General features: G+C 39.4%; 1 protein-coding gene across 4 annotated transcripts in view; it reads left to right on the top strand.

Moving 5' to 3' along the window:
* Positions 1-21,596, top strand: part of LOC124712509 (serine/arginine repetitive matrix protein 1-like) — a 148,322-nt gene that overhangs the window by 92,628 nt on the left and 34,098 nt on the right. For 3 of the 4 annotated variants that reach the window (XM_047242816.1, XM_047242818.1, XM_047242817.1), the window contains exons 8-9: positions 738-1,073; positions 7,990-8,183. In XM_047242816.1, coding sequence (XP_047098772.1) covers positions 738-1,073; positions 7,990-8,183 — 530 coding nt within the window. The remainder of the gene's footprint in view (positions 1-737; positions 1,074-7,989; positions 8,184-21,596) is intronic. The other variant, XM_047242819.1, reaches the window with a different exon arrangement.

A 21,596-nucleotide genomic window follows, 5' to 3' on the forward strand; every position in this document is an offset into this window, starting at 1 on the left:
CATACATATTTTGTAATTCTCTCTCTCTCTCTCTCTCTCTCTCTCTCTCTCTCTTTCTTTCTAGTTATTGAAAGACCTTCATATTTCGCTGGGCAAAAAGAGAACATACTGTCAATAACAAAAGTATGTTGGTACCTAAATCGACAATTTCAGTGAAATTTCTTAATTAAATTTTACAGGAGTGATAGTGTCTCATGCTTTTATAAGCAGTATCTTTCAAGGCCTTGTCATCCATATTCTTCAAAGTATTTTTTCTTCTTCCAGATATGAAAACTGTGTGAAATACCAATAAATATGTGCATACACAGTGCTGTTATGGTTGATTATTACTTAATATGCCATTGTCACTTGCATCAACAGCCATTCAGAATCCATTGCTGGATGAAACTCTGAACTTGTCTGTGTGGTATGCGGTCTTCAGGTATATGCACCCACATTGCTCATCTAGTTTTTCTCATGTCATCCATACACCTTCCCTGATATTGTTTCCGCTGTCTGTTCCTATCCCTCAGAATTCTGAGGCTAAAATGTAAGAAGTCCTCCCTACTGGCTCCACACCCCACTGTTTGCAATGAAAAATCTGTGCTGTCATCTTGGAATGTTTCAGCATTACTGGTGTGCCTTTTGTAGCTTTTGTAACTTAAATGGCTTTCTGGTGTCATATACTTAAGTATTATAAAGAGTTCTCTACAGTAATTTATAAATAAATTGTTAATATTTGATTTTATCATGTACAGAGTGGCAGTTCCAAGAAACGAAAGAGCAGCACAAAAGATCGAAGTAAGCGACGTCGCTCAGGTACCAAGACTGAGGATCGAGGGAGAAGCTTGAGCCCATTAGGACCCAGACGCCGCCCACTACCTGGTGGTGGCGCATCATCACCTGCACCGTCGTGCCACTCGGATGAAAGTTCTGCTGCTTCGTCAGGCAGCTCTGGTGGTGCGGAAGCACCTCGTCTCACCCTCTCCGAACGATTTGGCAAAATGGCGCAATGGTCTGTCGACCGAAGAGATCTGGACGGTGTTCGAAATATGCGCATCACTAAGGACGCCGCGGGACAAGATCTCAAGGTGGAAAATTTTGTTTTCGAGGGAGCAGAGGATTTTAACAAAATTTGCATAAAGACGTAGTGCTTTTAAATTGACTGTTATAAAAATGGTGATCGAGGAGGTTTTTGAATGGAATTTTTGCTTTTGCAAAAACGTGGTGTTTGTTATGAAATGGTTTTTGCTTGTTGTCTTCTTTTTTTAAGCTTTCAACAAATGATTGCTACTGTTGAGAAACAGCATTATTTTGCTGATGGTGAAAAGTGTGCTTCTCTGACTTATGATGTTACTCAACATTATTTTGTTTCTCATCCAATTTGATAATTGCTGAATCTGAAGAAAATAGATTTTGACCTTTTCTGGGCAGTCATAGCCATACGACCCAAATTGACAAGGTTGCAGATAGAACTGGTAAGGTACTCACAAGAAAATGTCCTCAGGTGTGGTATGGAGTTTTTAAAAACATCTACACACTGATGTAGGTTAAGTACTCAGGCATCGCAACCTGCAGCTGTGCACCATTGTAGATGCTCGTTGGCAACTAATAGATGAAAGAACTTTAAAATTAAAAATAGCACATTAATGGCATTGTAGCGTAACTGTCAGCATATGAGCCTGGCATGTTGTAGGTTGTGGATTCAAATTAGGTCATGCTGAAAAAAAATTTTATTTTTGAGTAGTTATCAAAATGACTTTGGTCATTATTTTTATTCATTTAACTAGTTTAATTTTTTTTTTAAATTTCTAATCCTTTGTCACATAATTTTAATCATTGTATTAAATTTTACATTTACTCTTATTGTTTCTTTGTATCTTTTTTAAATTGGTGTCTTTGTGCATAAGATTTTAATTATTTATATCTAAAAAGAAAGATGATGAAACTTACCAAACAAAAGCGCTGGCAGGTCGATAGACACACAAACAAACACAAACATACACACAAAATTGTAGCTTTCGCAACCTATGGTTGCCTCGTCAGGAAAGAGGGAAGGAGAAGGAAAGACAAAAGGATATGGGTTTTAAGGGAGAGGGTAAGGAGTCATTCCAATCCCGGGAGCGGAAAGACTTACCTTAGGGGGAAAAAAGGACAGGTATACACTCGCACACACACACACATATCCATCCACACATACACAGACACAAGCAGACATTTGTAAAGGCTTGTGTCTGTGTATGTGTGGATGGATATGTGTGTGTGTGCGAGTGTATACCTGTCCTTTTTTCCCCCTAAGGTAAGTCTTTCCGCTCCCGGGATTGGAATGACTCCTTACCCTCTCCCTTAAAACCCATATCCTTTTGTCTTTCCTTCTCCTTCCCTCTTTCCTGACGAGGCAACCATAGGTTGCGAAAGCTAGAATTTTGTGTGTATGTTTGTGTTTGTTTGTGTGTCTATCGACCTGCCAGCGCTTTTGTTTGGTAAGTTTCATCATCTTTCTTTTTAGATATATTTTTCCCACGTGGAATGTTTCCCTCTATTATATTCATATCATAGATTTTAATTATTTGTTTGTTTTAATTTCGATATAATTTCTCCCATTTGATCATCATATATTTTAGTCCTTATTATTGCATTCATTATTTCTGTCTATTATTTTGCACATTTGTTTGAAATCCCTTCCTTTGTTTAAATCTTCATCAGTGTTGTTTTGTCAGTAGTGCAACAGACATTTTTATTTTAAATGTTTGTATGGCGGTTTCCATCCTATAAAATGTGCATTTCATGTGTAATGGAAAATACATGATGCCACCACTGCATAGCCAACATAAATAGATTATTTGTTTTTCAACCAATAGATCAGCATTATCAAATTATAAACATTGTGATAGATAAATAAAAATAATAAAAATCACATGCACAATGATTCTAAATGAAAATGGAATGATAGGAAGAAAAAATAAGAGCATATAAAAAAGTTAACATAATGATTAAAATCATTGACAAAATATTAGAAATTAAATGAATTACAGTTAAACCAATTAAATGAATAAAAATGATGATCGAAGTCATTTCTATAACTATTTAAAAATGAGAAATTTTTTAGCAACTAATGAGATTCAAACCCACAACTTCTGCACTGCAGGCTCATATGTTCACCACTATGCTACAATGCCATCGTCTGTTTTAACTTTACTTTTAAGTTTCTAGAATGTTGCACAAAATTTTGATTTTTTTAAAATTCTTTGATTGCAAATGAGGGCCCAGAAGGGTGAATGGCTACAGGGTGGACTACCAGGAACTAAACCTACTTCACTGTACAGATGGTTTCCAAAAGTCCATCCCACTCCTGGGGAACTAACCTTGTTATTGTAGAAATAGAACCAAAAACAACTCTATTCCCACATAGGAGAAGACGCTGGTAGTCACATGCGAGCATAAATGAATTAGAATTATAACTGCCAGAAGGAAAGGAGCATGCAGAGAAGCAAACCCTACCTCCTGCTCACAGGGTAACCAGCCTACATCTGAGTTCTGTGTTTCTGCAAAAAGCAGAACTGACATCATCTGGTGGTGTGAGGGTCATAATCGAACTTCGTGATGGACTGGGATTAGTCTCTTCACTCATTTCAGTACAAAACAGCAAGTAACGCACAACACAAAAATGTTCCGTAAGAGCTACTGCGTAGTTGATTGCTGTAGGTGGCAGTGTCGTAAATGTGGTAGTTTGGATGCAACCCCTACCAGTATTTGATGCAGTTGCAGTTTGAAACACCTGCCACCTAAATCTGCCATGTCGAAGTGTCTGCGTTGCACAAAGTTTTGAACTGTAGCTATCAGACACTCATACTTGTTTCTTCGTTTAAAAGTGCTAGGTCCTATGGCTGAGTCTGTGTTGCATTACACAGCATGATTCTTATACAGATCTCTCAATCACCAACAATTGCTGTACCACCAGTGTCAAGTGTATTGATACTTTTTCATGTTTATGCACATTTTATTTTGCAAATAAATTCTTACACAAGTTATCTCTCGAAACTGGGCTTTGCCAGATGATGTGCAGTGCCAGTAACTGAACATTGGTTTCATTTTTTTACATGCAAAAAATAAAGGTATTTTAAACAATCTCTCATAAAATAGTTCATCTGGTTACAATTTGCTATGAAATATCACTTATTAGGTAATTTCATGTTTACCAATTTTGAGGCCGAATTCACATTTAGTTTCTCATTTATTATAAATGGTAATTTCAGGGTCTTTAGCTGTTGCCAAAAGAGGGAGTATAAATGAAAAAGATATCTAGATAGAGGTAGGTAGCAGACAACTGGCCAGCAGTAAAAAAAAAATTTAGTCACAATCAAGATACCTCATATGTGTGCCTTCATTTGTGTTTTTTGTTTGTTGATTCATAATGTAGTTACCTCTTCTATCCTTCACAGATGAACAGAATCTTTGCAGCCATTTCATGGTATCGATATTGCTGTCACCAGAGATATGACATCATGTGATGGCAAATGCATATTTCATTATCATCTTAACTTTAAATATGTGACCTGTTACTACACCCTGCGCACTAATTATATAGGATTATGACAGATGAAATACAAGTATTTGAAATATATATATTATAAAAAATATGTATCTACATATGTTCTTCAGTAGATCGACTTCAACCAGGCTTGGTGCACATATCATTATTGTCTGTAAAGAAGTACTGTGGGGTAAGAACCTCTTACCATTGGGTAAGTGTGAAAACAATGTCACATGTAAGATACACAGAGAGGTACAGGAGGATGGAATAGACAGAGAGGAGCAAGAAGGTGGAATGGACAAAGAGGGAGTGTGGAGGAGGTGATGGACAGAGAAGAGAGGAGGAAGAGGCAATGGACCAAGAGGGGCTGGAGGCAACGGATGAGAGGTGGGAGGCGATGGGCCGAGGCAGGGAGGAGAAGGTGAAGGACAGGGAGGGGGCGGCGGGGTACGGCGGGGAGGCCATGGACAGAAAGGAGGGAGGTGATGGACAGAAAGGGGAGGGAGTCATTTGCTGCAGGAAGAGAGGAGGGAGGAATGGGTGGAGGCAATGTACAGAGAGAGGGGAGAGGTGAGGTTGGGAGGAAACAATAGATAGAGGGGGGGGAGGGTGATGCGGCAATGAATGGAGAGGGGGGATGAGAGGATGGGTGGAGAGTGGGAGATGAGGAGGTGGTGGACGGAGAGGGGAAGAGGCAATGGAAGGGGGAGCAGGAGGCAGAGAGAGAGATGGGGGTAGGGGGATAGAGGAGGAGGCAAACGGACAGAGTGAGTTGGCGGATGGGGGGAGGTGGGGGGTGGACTGAGAAAGACCAAGAAGAGATGTGTGCAAAATATGTGACATGAATGTGCAAGTGTGCAGCTGCAGGTAAGAATCTACTAATATATAAATCTCATATTTTCCATGTTGCAGCAGCCAGACACAAACAAATTGCTTTGAAAATCACTGACCCTCTGAGAATGGTGTCAAGGTAAGCAGAGCAAAGGGTGATATGAGAACGAAACTAAGAATGGAATGTCAGGAATGGATAAGATTAGTTATCTTGAGAAGTTGGAAGTGATCAAATACTGTTATAAAACTAAGAGACAAGTGCAGGAGAAATGTAAATGAGATGTATATGGACAGAAAGGGGAAGAAAGTAGTCTAGGAAAAATGTCAAAGCAAAGGAACTCAATCTAAAAAATGGTGAATATGAAATTTAATGAAAAGTTGAGATAAGAAAAATGATGAAATGGGTTACAATTGGAGGAAGTGAAGTGAGGTTGGAGGGAGAAAATTCAATTCAAGGAGAGATTGGTATAAATAGAACACTGATGGTTATTGGAAACAAACATGTTACTGTGACAAACTGAGGTACTGTTGTTTTGGAAGAAGAATCGAAATATCATGCAATGAAGCAGATACAAAGGCCTCGACTGTTGGCTCTAGGGTGTGTATGTGATGAGTATATGTACTAGCAATGGTGTGTTTTGAAGAAATATTGATGAGCATAGAGATGCATAGAGTGACATAGGATATGAACAAAATTTTACAGAGGTTTGAAGGGCAGTGAAAAGCTGCTGTGAATGGTACTAAGAGAACAGTGGAAAAGCAGAAGTGTGTGATACATTTTAACTTGGATACAACTCTGATACAGAAGCCAAGCTCCTTATTTGTTTTTAAAGTAGACCAGTAATTCTGTGCTCTGCCTAACTCCTTATTTGTTTTTTAGATGGATCAATGATTCTGTGTCCAGCTGCTGTGGCATTGAAAAACTGCTTGTGATCGATACTGGTGCCCAGATTACTACAAATAAAGACACACAGGGGAGTGGATGTGTACTCTTGTAGTAATGTTTAGACAGATAAATATTCTGCAAATACCAACTGCTAGAGTGGTGAGCATTTCACTCGTAAAAGGATAGCAGTTACTATAGTGCATCAACTGCTTTTAACTCGTCTCATTAATCTTGTGTGCTTGTTGGGGGCTCAGAGAGGGACATTTGGATAGGAAGTTCTCAGTTAAAGTGGTCTTACCTTTAGTTTCTGTCTAGGCTTCCCGATGGCATACACTTTGCTGCTGACTGAAATGTTTCATCCGTGCAAATACAGTTATATGGATTTGTTACATACAGAAAAATGGAGCTGGCCATTGGAAGAAAGCGTTTAAAATTGGCGAAAATAATATGAGTGTCAGAAAAAGGCAATCATCATAATCCAAATGTTATAAATGTGTGGAATCCTGCTACAAACCATCTATGTTCCCCATTTTTACCAGGGTATTCTCACTCCTTTACTTATCAATTTGCTATGCCTTCAATCATATGTTTTAATCTGTCCTTGATGATTTTCCTTTACCACTTCTCATTGTCGCATCGTATGCTGCTGTCTTTTCATCTGATCTGATAGTCTTCTCCATTATTGAGTAATCCTGCTTCCTACATCACTTCCATTTCTGTTGCAAGATGATGATCCCATTGATTCTGTGATCTAGTGTTTATTATTTTACGTTTGTATTTAATAATGTTTAGGGCTCAGTAATTTTGTTCACAATTTGTATATGTGTTTTGTATATTAATTGCTTTTTTCAATTTTTATCTATATTATGATCTCACATGTACTTGAAATAGTTATTGGAGACATGCACTGTCTCCTTTTTTTTTTTTTTTTTTTTTTTTTTTTTTTTTTTTTTTTTCACGTGACAAGACGTATTTGTGAAGACAGTGTAGAGCTTGCACCTTGCACTCTCTTGATTAAAATTTTACTGCGTACGTTTCCTCTCTTTTTTTTTGTCCATATCAATAGGATGTTGCCCGGCTGTAACATCACAGTGTCGCAACATATTCATTTTTTTATGTAATTTCCTTTCTATTTGTCTAGTTTGTTTTGTGTTCTCTGTTTCAAATGTTTCATTATTATTTCTTATTTCACATTCTTTGTGTATCTTTCCTGAGTTTGTAGTTATTTTCTATATATTTGCAATGTAGTCATTTTTCCTTACTTAACATTTTTTCCGATCCAATACTCTTTGCCAGATGTTAAACTTCCTCATGCTTCTCATCCATTGCTGTCCTTTTGTCAGTTCAGAATCAGTTTAAATGTTATCGAAAACTGGAAAAAAAAAAATAATAATAATAAATCTTAAGCACTACCAGGACACGATATTCGAGTGAATCGCTATGGCTGTAGGAGAATTAGCAAACCTACATTTCATGTTGTGCTGTCGTTAGACTGCTACTATTCTGTTTTTGAAATGAATAATTATCGATTTCAGTTTCCAGTTAAAGGAACTTTCTGTGTCTTAAAAAAAGTCTATTTGCTCTTTTTATTTAAACGAAATATTGAGGAATTGTCTGGAACAAAACTTGTTATGCATGAGTGAAAAACTGATGGTATTTCAAAATTCTTATATTGATGATATTTTAAAATTCTTTTTTGATTGTATACTAGCTGCCTAGCTCTGAACAAACTCTGACTTGACACTGTTTGACCCAACAGGTGGTGATAGAGGGTGAGAGGTACCGCACTGCCAGTGGGGCTCCCTTGAGCCCGTCAGAGGAGTACTTCATGCCAGCACCCTCGTCACTGGCAGACCTTGCGTGGGATGATGTGCGAGTGCGCTACAAGTACTACAAAGAGCGCGGTTACCTGCGGGACTTGTCTCTCGACGATTACATAAAGTGGGAGGAATGGTTTGTAATTTATATCTGACAACAGTTTCTGGATTTCAGTTCTCATCTTTGTATCTGCAGGACAATTGTGAATAAGTTGCTGCTAGTGTGGCATCATGTGTAAGTCTCACAATCCCTGTAAAACAAATTGATTGTGGACATGAGGACAATTTGAACCTATGGATCATTTCTTTTGAATGCAGGCCTCTTTGTTGCTTGTCATATTGTATAGATTGCATTTGTGTTAGGTGTTTACTCGAGTTATTGACCAAAACAAATGAATGCCGGAGATACTGGTGTTTACCAAACCTACAGAAGATGCACTTGAGACTCATTTTGTATTAGCTGTAGCAGGAAAGTAACATCTGTGGATAATTTTATTAACAAAGTGCCAAATATTGTTATTTCAGGAGAGGGAAAATCTGTATGCAGAAAAATTCTAGCTATATTTGTTCACTAATATGCCCAATACACACTGTTTTAGATGTAAAAAGCATTCAAAAAATTTTCTTAGTCTTTAATCACACTTTTTTAAATTGTAGGCTGAACAAAATAGTTAGTGTCATTCATGGTACTCTGGTGAACGCTCTTCATTCGACACGCAGAAAGTGAAATTAGACCATGTTCAGAGTACAGACGCTTTGACTGTCAAAATTATTTCAATAAATTGGTGAAGTATTCATAACAAAGTCAACTGTTAGGCAATTTTTCTACAACAACTTATGATTTTCAGTTTGGTTCTCTGACCAATATTATTTCACAGTTCTTGTCAGACAGAGAGAACATATCTATTTTAGTAGATTTTTTTCACTTTATTTTCATTACTCCACGGTTGTAATTTTAAATACTGAATTATTTTCATTGTTATTTTGATCAGTAGTGATATTTGAATCACAATCTTTATTGTTTATTTTGTGGTTTGGCAGCTCAGTCAAAATAGCTGCCTCTAAAAAACTCCAATCATAAATTGTCAATCTTATATAATCTCATTCATCTTGTGTGAAAGATTCCTTACAATGTGATAATCCACTAGGTAAAAACTGTTGTTTTAAGAGGATATTTCCACAAATGGTATTCTTAAACATTGAAGTTTAAGTACTATTGTTACAACAGATCATACAATAAAGTGTAGTTCTCAAGATGTAGACAGGCATGCTGTGTTTGTGAGGGGGGGGGGGGGGGTCGCTTTACCAAAACTGAAAATGCACTGAGATTTCCAGATGTGCATGCATCTGATCGTTAAGTTTACTTGTGCATTATGTACCATGTTCTGAAAGTGAGTATCTTTTTCCTAACGTAAAACATTTAATTTTGGGCAGAAATGTATAATGCTGCATTTGAGAAACAGCTGCATCTCTACACTCCATTTTGATTTTACATAGTAATAGCAGACAGATTTTGAATTCTATATGCTAAGTGAGCTAATATAACTTTTATAATCTTAAGTGTAGTGACAACCAAATAGGTAATTATTTCAGTGCCTACAGAGAGTCATATGTGTAATATGACAGCCCTCCGAGCTAAATGCAAAAGTGTATGTGTGAGTGTGGTGTGCCCAGCTGAGGGCCTTATGGCAGCACACACACTACCTGACAGACAGGCACCACACGTGTAGCACAAGTGAGGTAGTGACTGGAACAGTACAGACACACACACGTCTGTTCAGAGCGATGGACAAGTGGACAGACTGTCGCAGTAGAATACCAGGAGATGGTCATCTGCTGCCAGAAATGACCGACAGTCTGTGCAACTCGTACAGTGTAAGAATCAGGGGTGAAGGTATGATTGGTATTAAAGAGAGAATGTTTTACTGGCATTAAACTCTGTGACTTGTAAATAACAGTAATTTCCGTGGCCAGCACCATCCGTTGTTGGCATGTTAAAGAGGCCCGTGAGAATGTGCCATCTCCTGGCTAAAACACACTAACAGAAAGCAAATACTACTAAGGATGAAACTGAGAAGAAAGCCGTTGCCTACCATCAAATGTAAAAATATTCTGTGACTGTTACTATCTACAATACATATAAATGGCTTAGTTCGTATAGCATACACAGTGAAACCCCGATTTTACACTTTTCAAGGGACTTCAGGCAGATTGTAGCGCAGTCGTTAAGCATTTGTTTTGTTTTGGTACGTCAGTGGCACTTGTCTGTCTAGTAGGCTCTCAGAGACCAGTGTGGCCTGAGCTCCCAGTTGGTGCACATTGACAGCGCAGAAAGATATGTATATAGCTTCTTTTCTGTGTTTACTTCGTAGATTCTTACTTAAATTGCGTGTGAGTTTCGTATAGGAGGTGTAATTTCGAGTTTTAGTTACTGTAATCGTAAATTCAGGCAGATTGTAACGCATTCGTTAGGCATTTGTACAGGTTAGTTCATACATTCTTTGCGTGTTTCCCTTGCATTATCTAAGCACAGACTCGTGTTTCAGTAACTGTTGTTCAACATCGATTAGAATGGACAGGGACTGTGATTGAGAGGTTGTTCCAAGGCGTGGCAGGCAGCGAATGATGTCCCCGGAGGCTGATCAGAAAGCCTCCCTGGTGCGACTGACAAACAGGTTTCAGGTACTGTCTCTGGCTGAGCCAGATGCAGCTGCCTGCCCTGTTTCAGAGGATGATTCTCAGCCTTCAAGGTCTGGGCAATCGCAGAGGGTGGGCTTATTGGTAGTTGGGAGCTCCAATTTTAGGCGCATAATGGGGCCCCTTAGGGATATGGCGGCTAAGGAGGGGAAGAAATCCCCACCTAAGGAGGGGAAGAAATCCAGTGTGCACTCCGTGAGCATTCCGGGTGGAGTCATTCCTGATGTGTAAAGGGTCTTTCCAGATGCCATGAAGAGCACAGGGTGCAGCCAGCTGCAGGTGGTGGCACACGTCGGCACTAATGACGTGTGTCGCTTTGAATCTGAGGAAATTCTCTCTGGATTCCAGCGGCTATCTGATTTGGTGAAGGCTGCTGGTCTTGCTTACGAGATGAAGGTAGAGCTCACCATCTGCAGCATCGTTGACAGAACCGACTGCGGACCTTTGGTGCAGAGCCGGGTGGAGGGTCTGAATCAGAGGCTCAGACAGTTTTGCGACCGTGTTGGCTGCAGATTCCTTGACTTGCGCCATAGGATGGTGGAATTTCGGGTTCCGCTGAATAGGTCAGGAGCTCACTACACTCAGCTGGCGGCTACACGGGTAGCAGAGGCTGTGTGGCGTGGACTAGGAGGTTTTTTAGGTTAGAAGGCCTCGGGAAAGTACGGGGTGGGCTGCAATCTCAAAGGGTGTACAGGACATGCTTGGATCAAGGGACAGTCAGAATTGTAGTTGTAAATTGTTGTAGTTGTGCTGGGAAAGTCACTGAGCTTCAAGCGCTAATAGAAAGCACAGAAGCTAAAATCGTTTTAGGTACAGAAAGCTGAAATAAGTTCTGCAGAAATTTTTATGAAGTCTCAGATGGTGTTCAGGAAAGATAGATTAGGCAGAATTAGTGGTGGAGTGTTTGTGTCTGTCAGTAGTGGTTTATCTTGTAGTGAAGTCTAAGTAGATACTCCATGTGAATTGCTATGGGTGGAGGTTATACTTAACAGCCGAACTAAGTTAATAATTGAATCCTTCTACCGACCCCCAGACTCCGATGATATAGTTGCTGAACAGTTCAGAGAAAATTTGAGTCTCGTAACAAATAAATACCTCACTCATACGGTTATAGTTGGTGGGGACTTCAACCTTCCCTTGATATGATGGCAAAAATACTTGTTCAAAACCGGTGGTAGGCAGAAAACATCTTCCGAGATTGTCCTAAATGCTTTCTCCAAAAATTATTTCGAGCAGTTAGTCCACGAACCCATGCAAATTAGGTCGTTGTAGCTAGGCTCAGTACCGTTTCTTCCAAATCCACCAGAAACAAACGCAAAATAATTTTATTTTAAAACGTGGATAAAGTGTCACTAGAAGCCTTCCTAAGAGACAATCTCCATTCCTTCCGAACTGACTATGCAAATGTAGACGAGATGTGGCTCAAATTCAAAGATATAGTAGCAACAGCAATTGAGAGATTCATACCTCATAAATTGGTAAGAGATGGAACTGATCCCCCATGGTACACAAAACAGGTCGGAACGCTGTTGCAGAGGCAACGGAACAAGCAAGCGAAGTTCAGAAGGATGCGAAATCCCAAAGATTGGCTGAAATTTACAGACACGCGAAATTTGGCACGGACTTCAATGCGAGATGCCTTTAATAGGTTCCACAACGAAACATTGTCTCGAAATTTGGTAGAAAATCTGAAGAAATTCTGGTCGTATGTAAAGTACACAAGCGGCAAGACGCAGTCAGTACATTCGCTGCACAGTGCCGATGGTACTGTTACTGACGACTGTGCTGCTAAAGCGGAGTTATTGAACGGAGTTTTCCGAAATTCCTTCACCAGGGAAGACGAGTGGAATATTCCAGAATTAGAAACACGAACAGCTGCTAGCATGAGTTTCTTAGAAGTAGATACCTTAGGGGTTGCGAAGCAACTCAAATCGCTTGATACAGGCAAGTCTTCAGGTCCAGATTGTATACCGATTATGTTCCTTTCAGATTACGCTGATACAATAGCTCCCTACTTAGCAATCATATACAACCGCTCACTCACCAATAGTTCTGTACCTACAGATTGGAAAATTGCGCAGGTCGCAGCAGTGTTTAAGAAGGGTAGTGGGAGTAATCCATCAAACTACAGACCTATATCATTGACGTCGGTTTGCAGTAGGGTTTTGGAGCATATATTGTATTCAAACATTATGGATCACCTCGAAGGGAACGATCTATTGATACATAATCAGCATGGTTTCAGAAAACATCGTTCTTTTGCAACGCAGCTAGCTCTTTATTCGCACGAAGTGATGGCCGCTATCGACAGGGGATCTCAAGTTGATTCTGTATTTCTAGATTTCCGGAAAGCTTTTGACACCATTCCTCACAAGCGACTTCTAATCAAGCTGCGGGCCTATTGGGTATTGTCTCAGTTGTGCGACTGGATTTGTGATTTCCTGTCTGGAAGGTCGCAGTTCGTAGTAATACACTGCAAATCATCGAGTAAAATTGAAGTGATATCAGGTGTTCCCCAGGGAAGTGTCCTGGGACCTCTGCTGTTCTTGATCTATATAAATAACCTGGGTGACAATCTGAGCAGTTCTCTTAGGTTGTTCGCAGATGATGCTGTAATTTACCGTCTAGTACGGTCATTCGAAGACCAGTATCAGTTGCAAAGCGATTTAGAAAAGATTGCTGAATGGTGTGGCAGGTGGCAGTTAACGCTAAATAACGAAAAGTGTGAGGTGATCCACATGAGTTCCAAAAGAATTCGATTACTCGATAAATAGTACAATTCTCAAGGCTGTCAATTCAACTAAGTATCTGGGTGTTAAATTACGAACAACTTTAGTTGGAAAGACCACATAGATAATATTGTGGGAAGGCGAGCCAAAGGTTGCGATTCATTGGCAGGACACTTAGAAGATGCAACAAGTCCACTAAAGAGACAGCTTACACTAAACTCGTTCGTGGTCTGTTAGAATATTGCTGCATGGTGTGGGATCCTTACCAGGTGGGATTGACGGAGGACATCGAAGGGGTGCAAAAAAGAGCAGCTCGTTTTGTATTATCACCTAATAGGGGAGAGAATGTGGCAGATACGATACACGAGTTGGGATGGAAGTCCATTAAAGCAAAGACGTTTTTCGTCGCGGTGAGATCTATTTACGAAATTTCAGTCACCAACTTTCTCTTCCGAATGTGAAAATATTTAGTTGAGCCCAACCTGCATAGGTAGGAATGATCATCAAAATAAAATAATAGAAATCAGAGCTCGAACAGTAAGGTTTAGGTGTTCATTTTTCCCGCGTGCTGTTCGGGAGTGGAATGGTAGAGAGATAGTATGATTGTGGTTCGATGAACCCTCTGCCAAGCACTTAAATGTGAATTGCAGAGTAATCATGTAGATGTAGATGTAGATGTAAAATGTGGGAAATAATGTTTTAACCTGTAAAAGTTATGTTTAGGATATCCCCTTGCATTTTCACTTTTTATGTATGATATATGTACATAACAGACATCAAAAGACTTGTCACGGACTTTTTTATTGTCTAATAAAAACCGCTGATGTGACTGGAATTGACAAGCGTCTGGGAAGTAGAAACATTTGACTTCATTTCAAACGTCATAATCAGTGTTTTTGGAAATCGTGCAGTTGTCATTCATTATTTAAATAATGAAATACCGCACTAGTCACATATTTTTTCATGCTTAACGATGCACTCCGAGAATTTTTAATTTCAAACGTCATAATCTATGTTTCTGGAAAGCTTACTGATGTCATTCGTTACTTAGATAATGAAATACTGCACTAGTTAAGAAATTTTTTCGTGCCTGATGACGCATTTAGAGAATTTTTTCTCGTTGTCAAGTGCAGATATGTACACAAGTATTTTGTGTGTTGTTTGAATATGTGTTATTCTGCCTCTCATGCACTGCAGTTGTCTTTTTGAGGTAATCAAGTACTGTGCCTCCTCAGTTATGTAGAAAACAATGCACACGCAAAATATCACTCACACTGCTTGTGTAATATCACAAAAAATAATACGAAAGTACTGCACCTGACAATGACAATAAATTTTCGAAACATGTTTTGCTCAGCATGAAAAAAATTCGGAACCGCCTTTGTGTTTAAACTAAAAACATTTGAGCAATCCAAAGTGAGTGATGGTGTCAACAGGCTCTACAAGAGGCGAAGTGCCGAAACATGCTAAATATGGTTCGACAAAGATGTCACAATGATCACAACAATCATGAAACTGCATTTGCACGGTAGGGAGTTTGGAAATGGTTGTGACTGATCATGATATCTTTATTTGAACTTCCGTCAGCCATGAGCCAAGTAGTGCTTGGCAGCAACAGGAGATGCGGCACAAATTGTTCCAACTTTTACAAATTTTACCGGCTCAAATCCACTGAGTAGAGTGCTGTGGTATCAAGAATCTTAACCACGTAATATTTGTAAACACTACTGGATGACCAACATCATGCCAGCGTTATTTTTTTTCTTGACAAATATTTTTTCGTAATGCACAAATTGCAGGAAAATTATAAATATGTTGATGCAAAATTGGGTGCAAATGTACATTGTGGTCATAGAAAATTTGACGGGAATGATAAAAAATGTCGTAAACGGTGGGAAAATGTTAATTCCAGGAGCGTAAAAGTGGGGTTCTACTGTATAAATGGCATGGTTTGGAGCCGAGCAGAAAGGTCTTACCCGGAGGTTTTGTCAACTCTATGATGGTCTTGTCTGCAAATTCCTGGACCTGCATTATTCAGTGGAGAATTGTGGGACTGCCCATGATAGGTCTGGGGTGCACTTCATAAAGGAAGCAGTTACCTATGTAGCAGAGTACTCATGGAGTGCATCGTGGTGGTGGTGTTTTTTTTTAGTTTGAGATACTCTGGTGAACACTCTCCAGTCGACACACAGATAGCGAAATTAGACCGCATTCAGAGCAAAGACACTTAAAGTCAAAATTATGCCAGTAAATTTTTGAAGTATTCGTAAGAAAATTCCTGAATTTGTCCTGATCAAATTATTCTCATGATTGATAGCTGACTGTGACCCAAAATAAAAAGCTCTGAAATGTTTGGTGGGTCGTGGAACGTGTTTCAGACAGACAGATTAGACAGCATACGAGGGGGAGTTTTCATTGCAGTCAGCAAAAATATTTTCTCTATTGAGATTGAAATTGAGTGTGACTCTGAAGTTATCTGGATACAATAACAGGTCTAGGTGAAATCGAGTTAATTGTTGAAGATTTTAACCAGCCACCCGATTCCACATTGACAATGTAGAGTTATTCAAAGAAAGTCTATGCTCGCTAGCATGCGGAAATACCCAGATCGTGACTTGAACCTGCAGGTGGTACAGACAGTCTTGCAGAGTAATTTTGAACATGTTTTCCAAAAACTGTAGACATTATAGCTACAAACAGGCCTGATCTTATTGTGGTGTCAGTTAGAGAGAGGGATTAGTGATCACGTCATCATGGTGACAATGGTTACTAAAGTTAATAAATCCATAAAGAAATCTAGAAAGAGCAGATAAGCAGTTGTTAACATCCTACTTAGATAATGAATGGACATCATTTAGTTCCAATATGATGGATGTAGAGGAATTAAGGGCAAAGTTTTAACAGACTGTAAAGTGCTCGGGAGATGTCCAGAGTAAGTGGATTAAGGATGGAAAAGACCCACCATGGTGTAATTACAAAATTTGGAAAATACTGATGAAGCAAAGACTGCTGGACACTCAGTTCAAATGAGAACGCACAAATGATGACAGGAAGAAGTTAGTAAATATTTGTGCATCTGTAAAAAATATCAATGCGCAAAACAGTCAACTGCTACCAAATTACCGTAGCAAAAAATGTTGGCGAGAACATGAAAAAATACTGGTTCTATGTAAAATTGTTAAGCAGGTTGAAGTCTTGTATCCAGTCACACATTGACCAGTCTGATGTGGCAGTAGATGGTAGCAAAAGAAAAGCTGAAGTTTTAAATTTTTCATGTAAGGAATCGTTCATGAAGGAAGACTGTACAAATGTACTGTTGTTTGGCTATCACACAGACTCCTATATGGAGGACATAATAGTTTATCCCTGGTATAGAGGAGCAAGAAATAAGTCACCAGGTCCGGATGGAATTCCACATCAGTTTTACGAAGCGTACTGAACGCCCTTAGCCCAATACTTGGCTTGTATTTATAGCAGATCGCTCGCCCAACGCAAAGCCCCTAGTGACTAGAAAAAAAGCACAGGTTACTCCTGTATATAGGAAGGGTGAAAGAACAGACCTGCAAAATTACAGGCCAATATCTGTTACATTTGTTTGGTGCAGAATTCTTGAACATATTCTTGGTTTCCATATAATAAATTTCCTTGAGACGGTCAAGTTGCTGCTCACAAATTGGCTTAGTTTTAGAAAGCATTGCTCATGCAAAACTTGGCTTGCCCTTTTATCTCATGATATCTTGTGGATGATGAATGATGCACAACAGGCAGATACCATATTCGTAGATTTCTTAAAAGTGTTAGACTTGGTGCCCCACTGCAAAATGTTAACGAAGGTATGATCATACAGAATAGGTTTCCAGATATGCAAGTGGCATGAAGGCTTCCAGAATCCAGTACCTTGTCCTTAATGCCCAGTTTTCATTAGACCCATGGGTATTGTCAGGAGTGCCACAGGAGGTGTGATAGGACAGCTCTTACTTTCTACATATATCTAATGGTAAGGGTGAGCAGCTGTTTGCTGATGATGCTGTGGTGTACAAGAAGGTGTCGTTGAGCTACTGTAGGAAACTACGAGATTAGTTAGACAAGATTTCTAGTTGGTGTGATGAATGGTAACTACCTCTAAATGTAGAAAAAATTAAGTTAATAGAGATAGTAGGAAAAACAATGCCATAGTGTTCGAATACAGTATTACTAGTGTACTGCTCGACACAGTTGTTTCTCCTCATTCTGTTTGTGAGTGTAACAGGAAAGGAAATTACTAGATACCCTCCTCTGCACACCATATGATGGCTTGCAGAATATGTATTTAGATGTAGATGTGTAGATCTAAAGCTTGACAAGGCTGTTAGTGTACGATTGTGTCATATATGGAGATGTTGCACCACTAGAAAATGCTAACGATCTGCGGGAAGATCTGTAGAGGATTGACACTCAGTGCATGGATTCACAGTTGACACACAGCATAAAATCTGCATTGCATCATGTAAATAAGACATATAATTGATGACAATTGTGAAACAGGCATTGTAAACAAAAATATCTGGTAGTATGGGTAAGGGGCAATTTAATATGGAATGACCACATGAAAGCAATCACAGGTATGGAAGATATTGTACAAATAAGCTGGAAGCATACTTAGGAAGTGCAGTCAGCCCTCAAAGAAAGTAGTTTACGAAACAGTCATTCACCAGATTATTCAGTATTACTGTTCTGTCAAGGAGTGTTACCAGGTAATGGAAAACAAAAGAGAACAGCACATTTTGTCATGGATTCAGTTGATTAGTACAGATGCATTAGGGATGTGCTGATCCAACTACAATATCAGACGCTTCAAGAGGGGCATGGTGCATAACAGTGCGATTTACTGTTAAAATTCCAGGAGTGCATGTTCCTAGAGTGTCAACTAGTATATTGTTCCCTCCTAATCCCTCACAAAAGACAATAAAGATAAAAATTTGAGAAATTTGATATTATAAGGGGAACATAACAAAAGACATTGAAGAAGATGTCGAAGAAAATCTTTCCTTGGACACATTAGGTTGCACTGACATCATCAAAAATTCGCCACTCTTTGGTGTTCAAGATTGACAAATGTTATTTGTAGTGATGGTCTTTGCCACAGGGACTAGGCATAGGAGGAGGGAAGTGTTGCTCCAGTTCAGTTCTTGCACCACTGCAGGCATTAGTGATGCAGATATTAGTATTAATGATATAAATAAAATAGAAAGAAACATTCCACATGGGAAAAATATATTAAAAACAAAGATTCCATGACTTACCAAACGGGAAAGCGCTAGTAGACAGACACAATAAAAAACACACAAACACACACAGAGAATTTCAAGCTTTCGCAACCAACGGTTGCTTCGTCAGGAAAGAGGGAAGGAGAGGGAAAGACGAAAGGATGTGGGTTTTAAGGGAGAGGGTAAGGAGTCATTCCAATCCCGGGAGCGGAAAGACTTACCTTAGGGGGAAAAAAGGACAGGTATACACTTGCACACACACACATATCCATCCACACATATACAGACACAAGCAGACATATTAAAAGGCAAAGAGTTTGGGCAGAGATGTCAGTCGAGGCAGAAGTGCAGAGGCAAAGATGTTGTTGAATGACAGGTGAGGTATGAGTGGCGGCAACTTGAAATTAGCGGAGGTTGAGGCCTGGTGGATAACGGGAAGAGAGGATATACTGAAGGGCAAGTTCCCATCTCCGGAGTTTGGATAGGTTGGTGTTAGTGGGAAGTGTCCAGATAACCCGGACAGTGTAACACTGTGCCAAGATGTGCTGGCCGTGCACCAAGGCATGTTTAGTCACAGGGTGATCCTCATTACCGACAAACACTGTCTGCCTGTGTCCATTCATGCGAATGGACAGTTTGTTGCCGGGCCTTCCCACATAGAAAGCGTCACAGTGTAGGCAGGTCAGTTGGTAAATCACGTGGGTGCTTTCACACGTGGCTCTGCCTTTGATCGTGTACACCTTCCGGGTTACAGGACTGGCGTAGGTGGTGGTGGGAGGGTGCATGGGACAGGTTTTACACCGGGTGCGGTTACAAGGGTAGGAGCCAGAGGGTAGGGAATGTGGTTTGGGGATATCATAGGGATGAACCAAGAGGTTCCGAAGGTTAGGTGGACGGCGGAAAGACTGAACTGAACCTATGTGATCATTCCATTTCATATCCCTACAGAGTGTTACACCCAGGTATTTGTATGAGTTGGCCAATTCCAACTGTGATACATTTATATTTTAGTTGTAGGGTACATTTTTGTCATGTAAAGCAAGTTGCCAATCTTTGCACCACTTTGAAATCTTATCAAGATCTGACTGAATATTTATCATCTGTCAGATAGTACTTGATTATACATAACTGCATAATCTGCAAAAAGCCTGATTTTGTTATAATATTGTTTGCAAGGTCATTAATATACAACATTAACAGCAAGGATCCCAACACACTTCTCAGGGGCACACTTTAAGTTCCTGTACCTCTGACGATGACTTTCCATTCAAGGTAACACGCGGTGTCCTCCCTACCAAAGTGTCCTCAATCCAGTCACAAATTTCACTTGATACCACATATGATCATACTTTTGACAATAAGCGTAGGTGCGGTACTGAGTCAAATGTTTTTCGCTGGTTGTCTTGATCCAAAGCTTTCAGTATGTCATATGAGAAAAGTTAGAGTTGGGTTTCACATGATTGATGTTTTTGAAAACCATGCTGGTTGGCATTGAGGAGGTCATTCTGTTTGAGATACATCATTAGGTTTGAGCTCAGAATATATTATAAGATTATACAATAAATCAATGTCAAGGATATTGGACAGTAGTTTTGTGGATCACTTCTGCTATCCTTCTTGTAGATGGGTGTGACCTGTGCCTTTTTGCAAGAACTGGTCACGGGTTTTTATAACAGGATCTATGATAGATGATAGTGAGAAGAGGGGTGAACTCAGCCACAAATTCAGTATAGAATCTGACAGGGATGCCATCAGGACCTGGAGCTTTGTTCAGTTTTTATGATTTCAGCTGTTTCTCAAAACCACTGGCACTAATACTTATTTCATTCATCTTTGCAGTGGTACAATGATTAAATTGGGGCAATTTTCCTGTTTTAAAGGAACATTAAAAAATAGTTAAATATTTCATCTTTTGTTTTGCTATTCTCAATTTCATTTCCTGTATCATTCGCTAGGAAGTGGACACTAACTTTGGAGCCACTCACAGCCTTTAAATACGACCAGAATTTGTTTGGATTTTGTGAAATATCATTTAACAGTATTCTGCTACAGTAGTCATTGAAGGCATCACACATTATTCTCTTGACAGCCAAACATGTTTCATTCACCATCTCTCTGTCTACAGCCCTAGATCATTTCAGTTGCTGAAAATAAAACAAAAAAATTGGAACCTAGACCAAGTGTCATGCACACATAAAAGCTGGTGACCTGCCCTTTCATGTGATTACATGATATTGTAGTATTACATAGCAAATAATGATGCTTTGTGATTAATTTAGTACAATATAAAGCCATTCCATTCTTATAAGGATTACTCATATACCATAAATTGTAACAAAATTGTGGATGCCTAGCAAAATGACTCTTCTGTTGATGTGTAACATGCTCATGTTAGGTATGATAAATTGAAATGAGTGACAAAATGTATTTTGATGATTGCGACACCCTCTGGTGTTTAAGCTGGCTGTACGTGTACCCAGCATCAGCATTAAGCGAGCAACTATAGCAGTTAGACTGTAGTGATAGTGAGCAGTTCTGTCAGACTCTGAAGAACTGCATACAATTTTGTACAGGAAACACACGTGCAGGAAGGTGTAGAAAGCAGTGGAAACCACTCCAAAATGTCACGATGATCTTTCCATTGACAAAAAATTCTGTATTAGTCCTGCATTTGCATCACTGGAAAGGGAGTGCCAAGGAGAATTTAACTATGAGAAAGATATTGAAAAACAATGTAAGGGTAACATACTAAGGGCTGATTGAATAAACATACTGACTGGAGGTCAAGTTTGACATCAGCTCAGTAACTGAACTCTGTTCAACCCTAAACTTGGCTCCACTGGAGGTGGTTCATTGTTGATCTAAGTTACCATGAAA

This window comes from Schistocerca piceifrons, chromosome 8, assembly GCF_021461385.2.
Source record: "Schistocerca piceifrons isolate TAMUIC-IGC-003096 chromosome 8, iqSchPice1.1, whole genome shotgun sequence".
NCBI lineage: Eukaryota > Metazoa > Arthropoda > Insecta > Orthoptera > Acrididae > Schistocerca > Schistocerca piceifrons.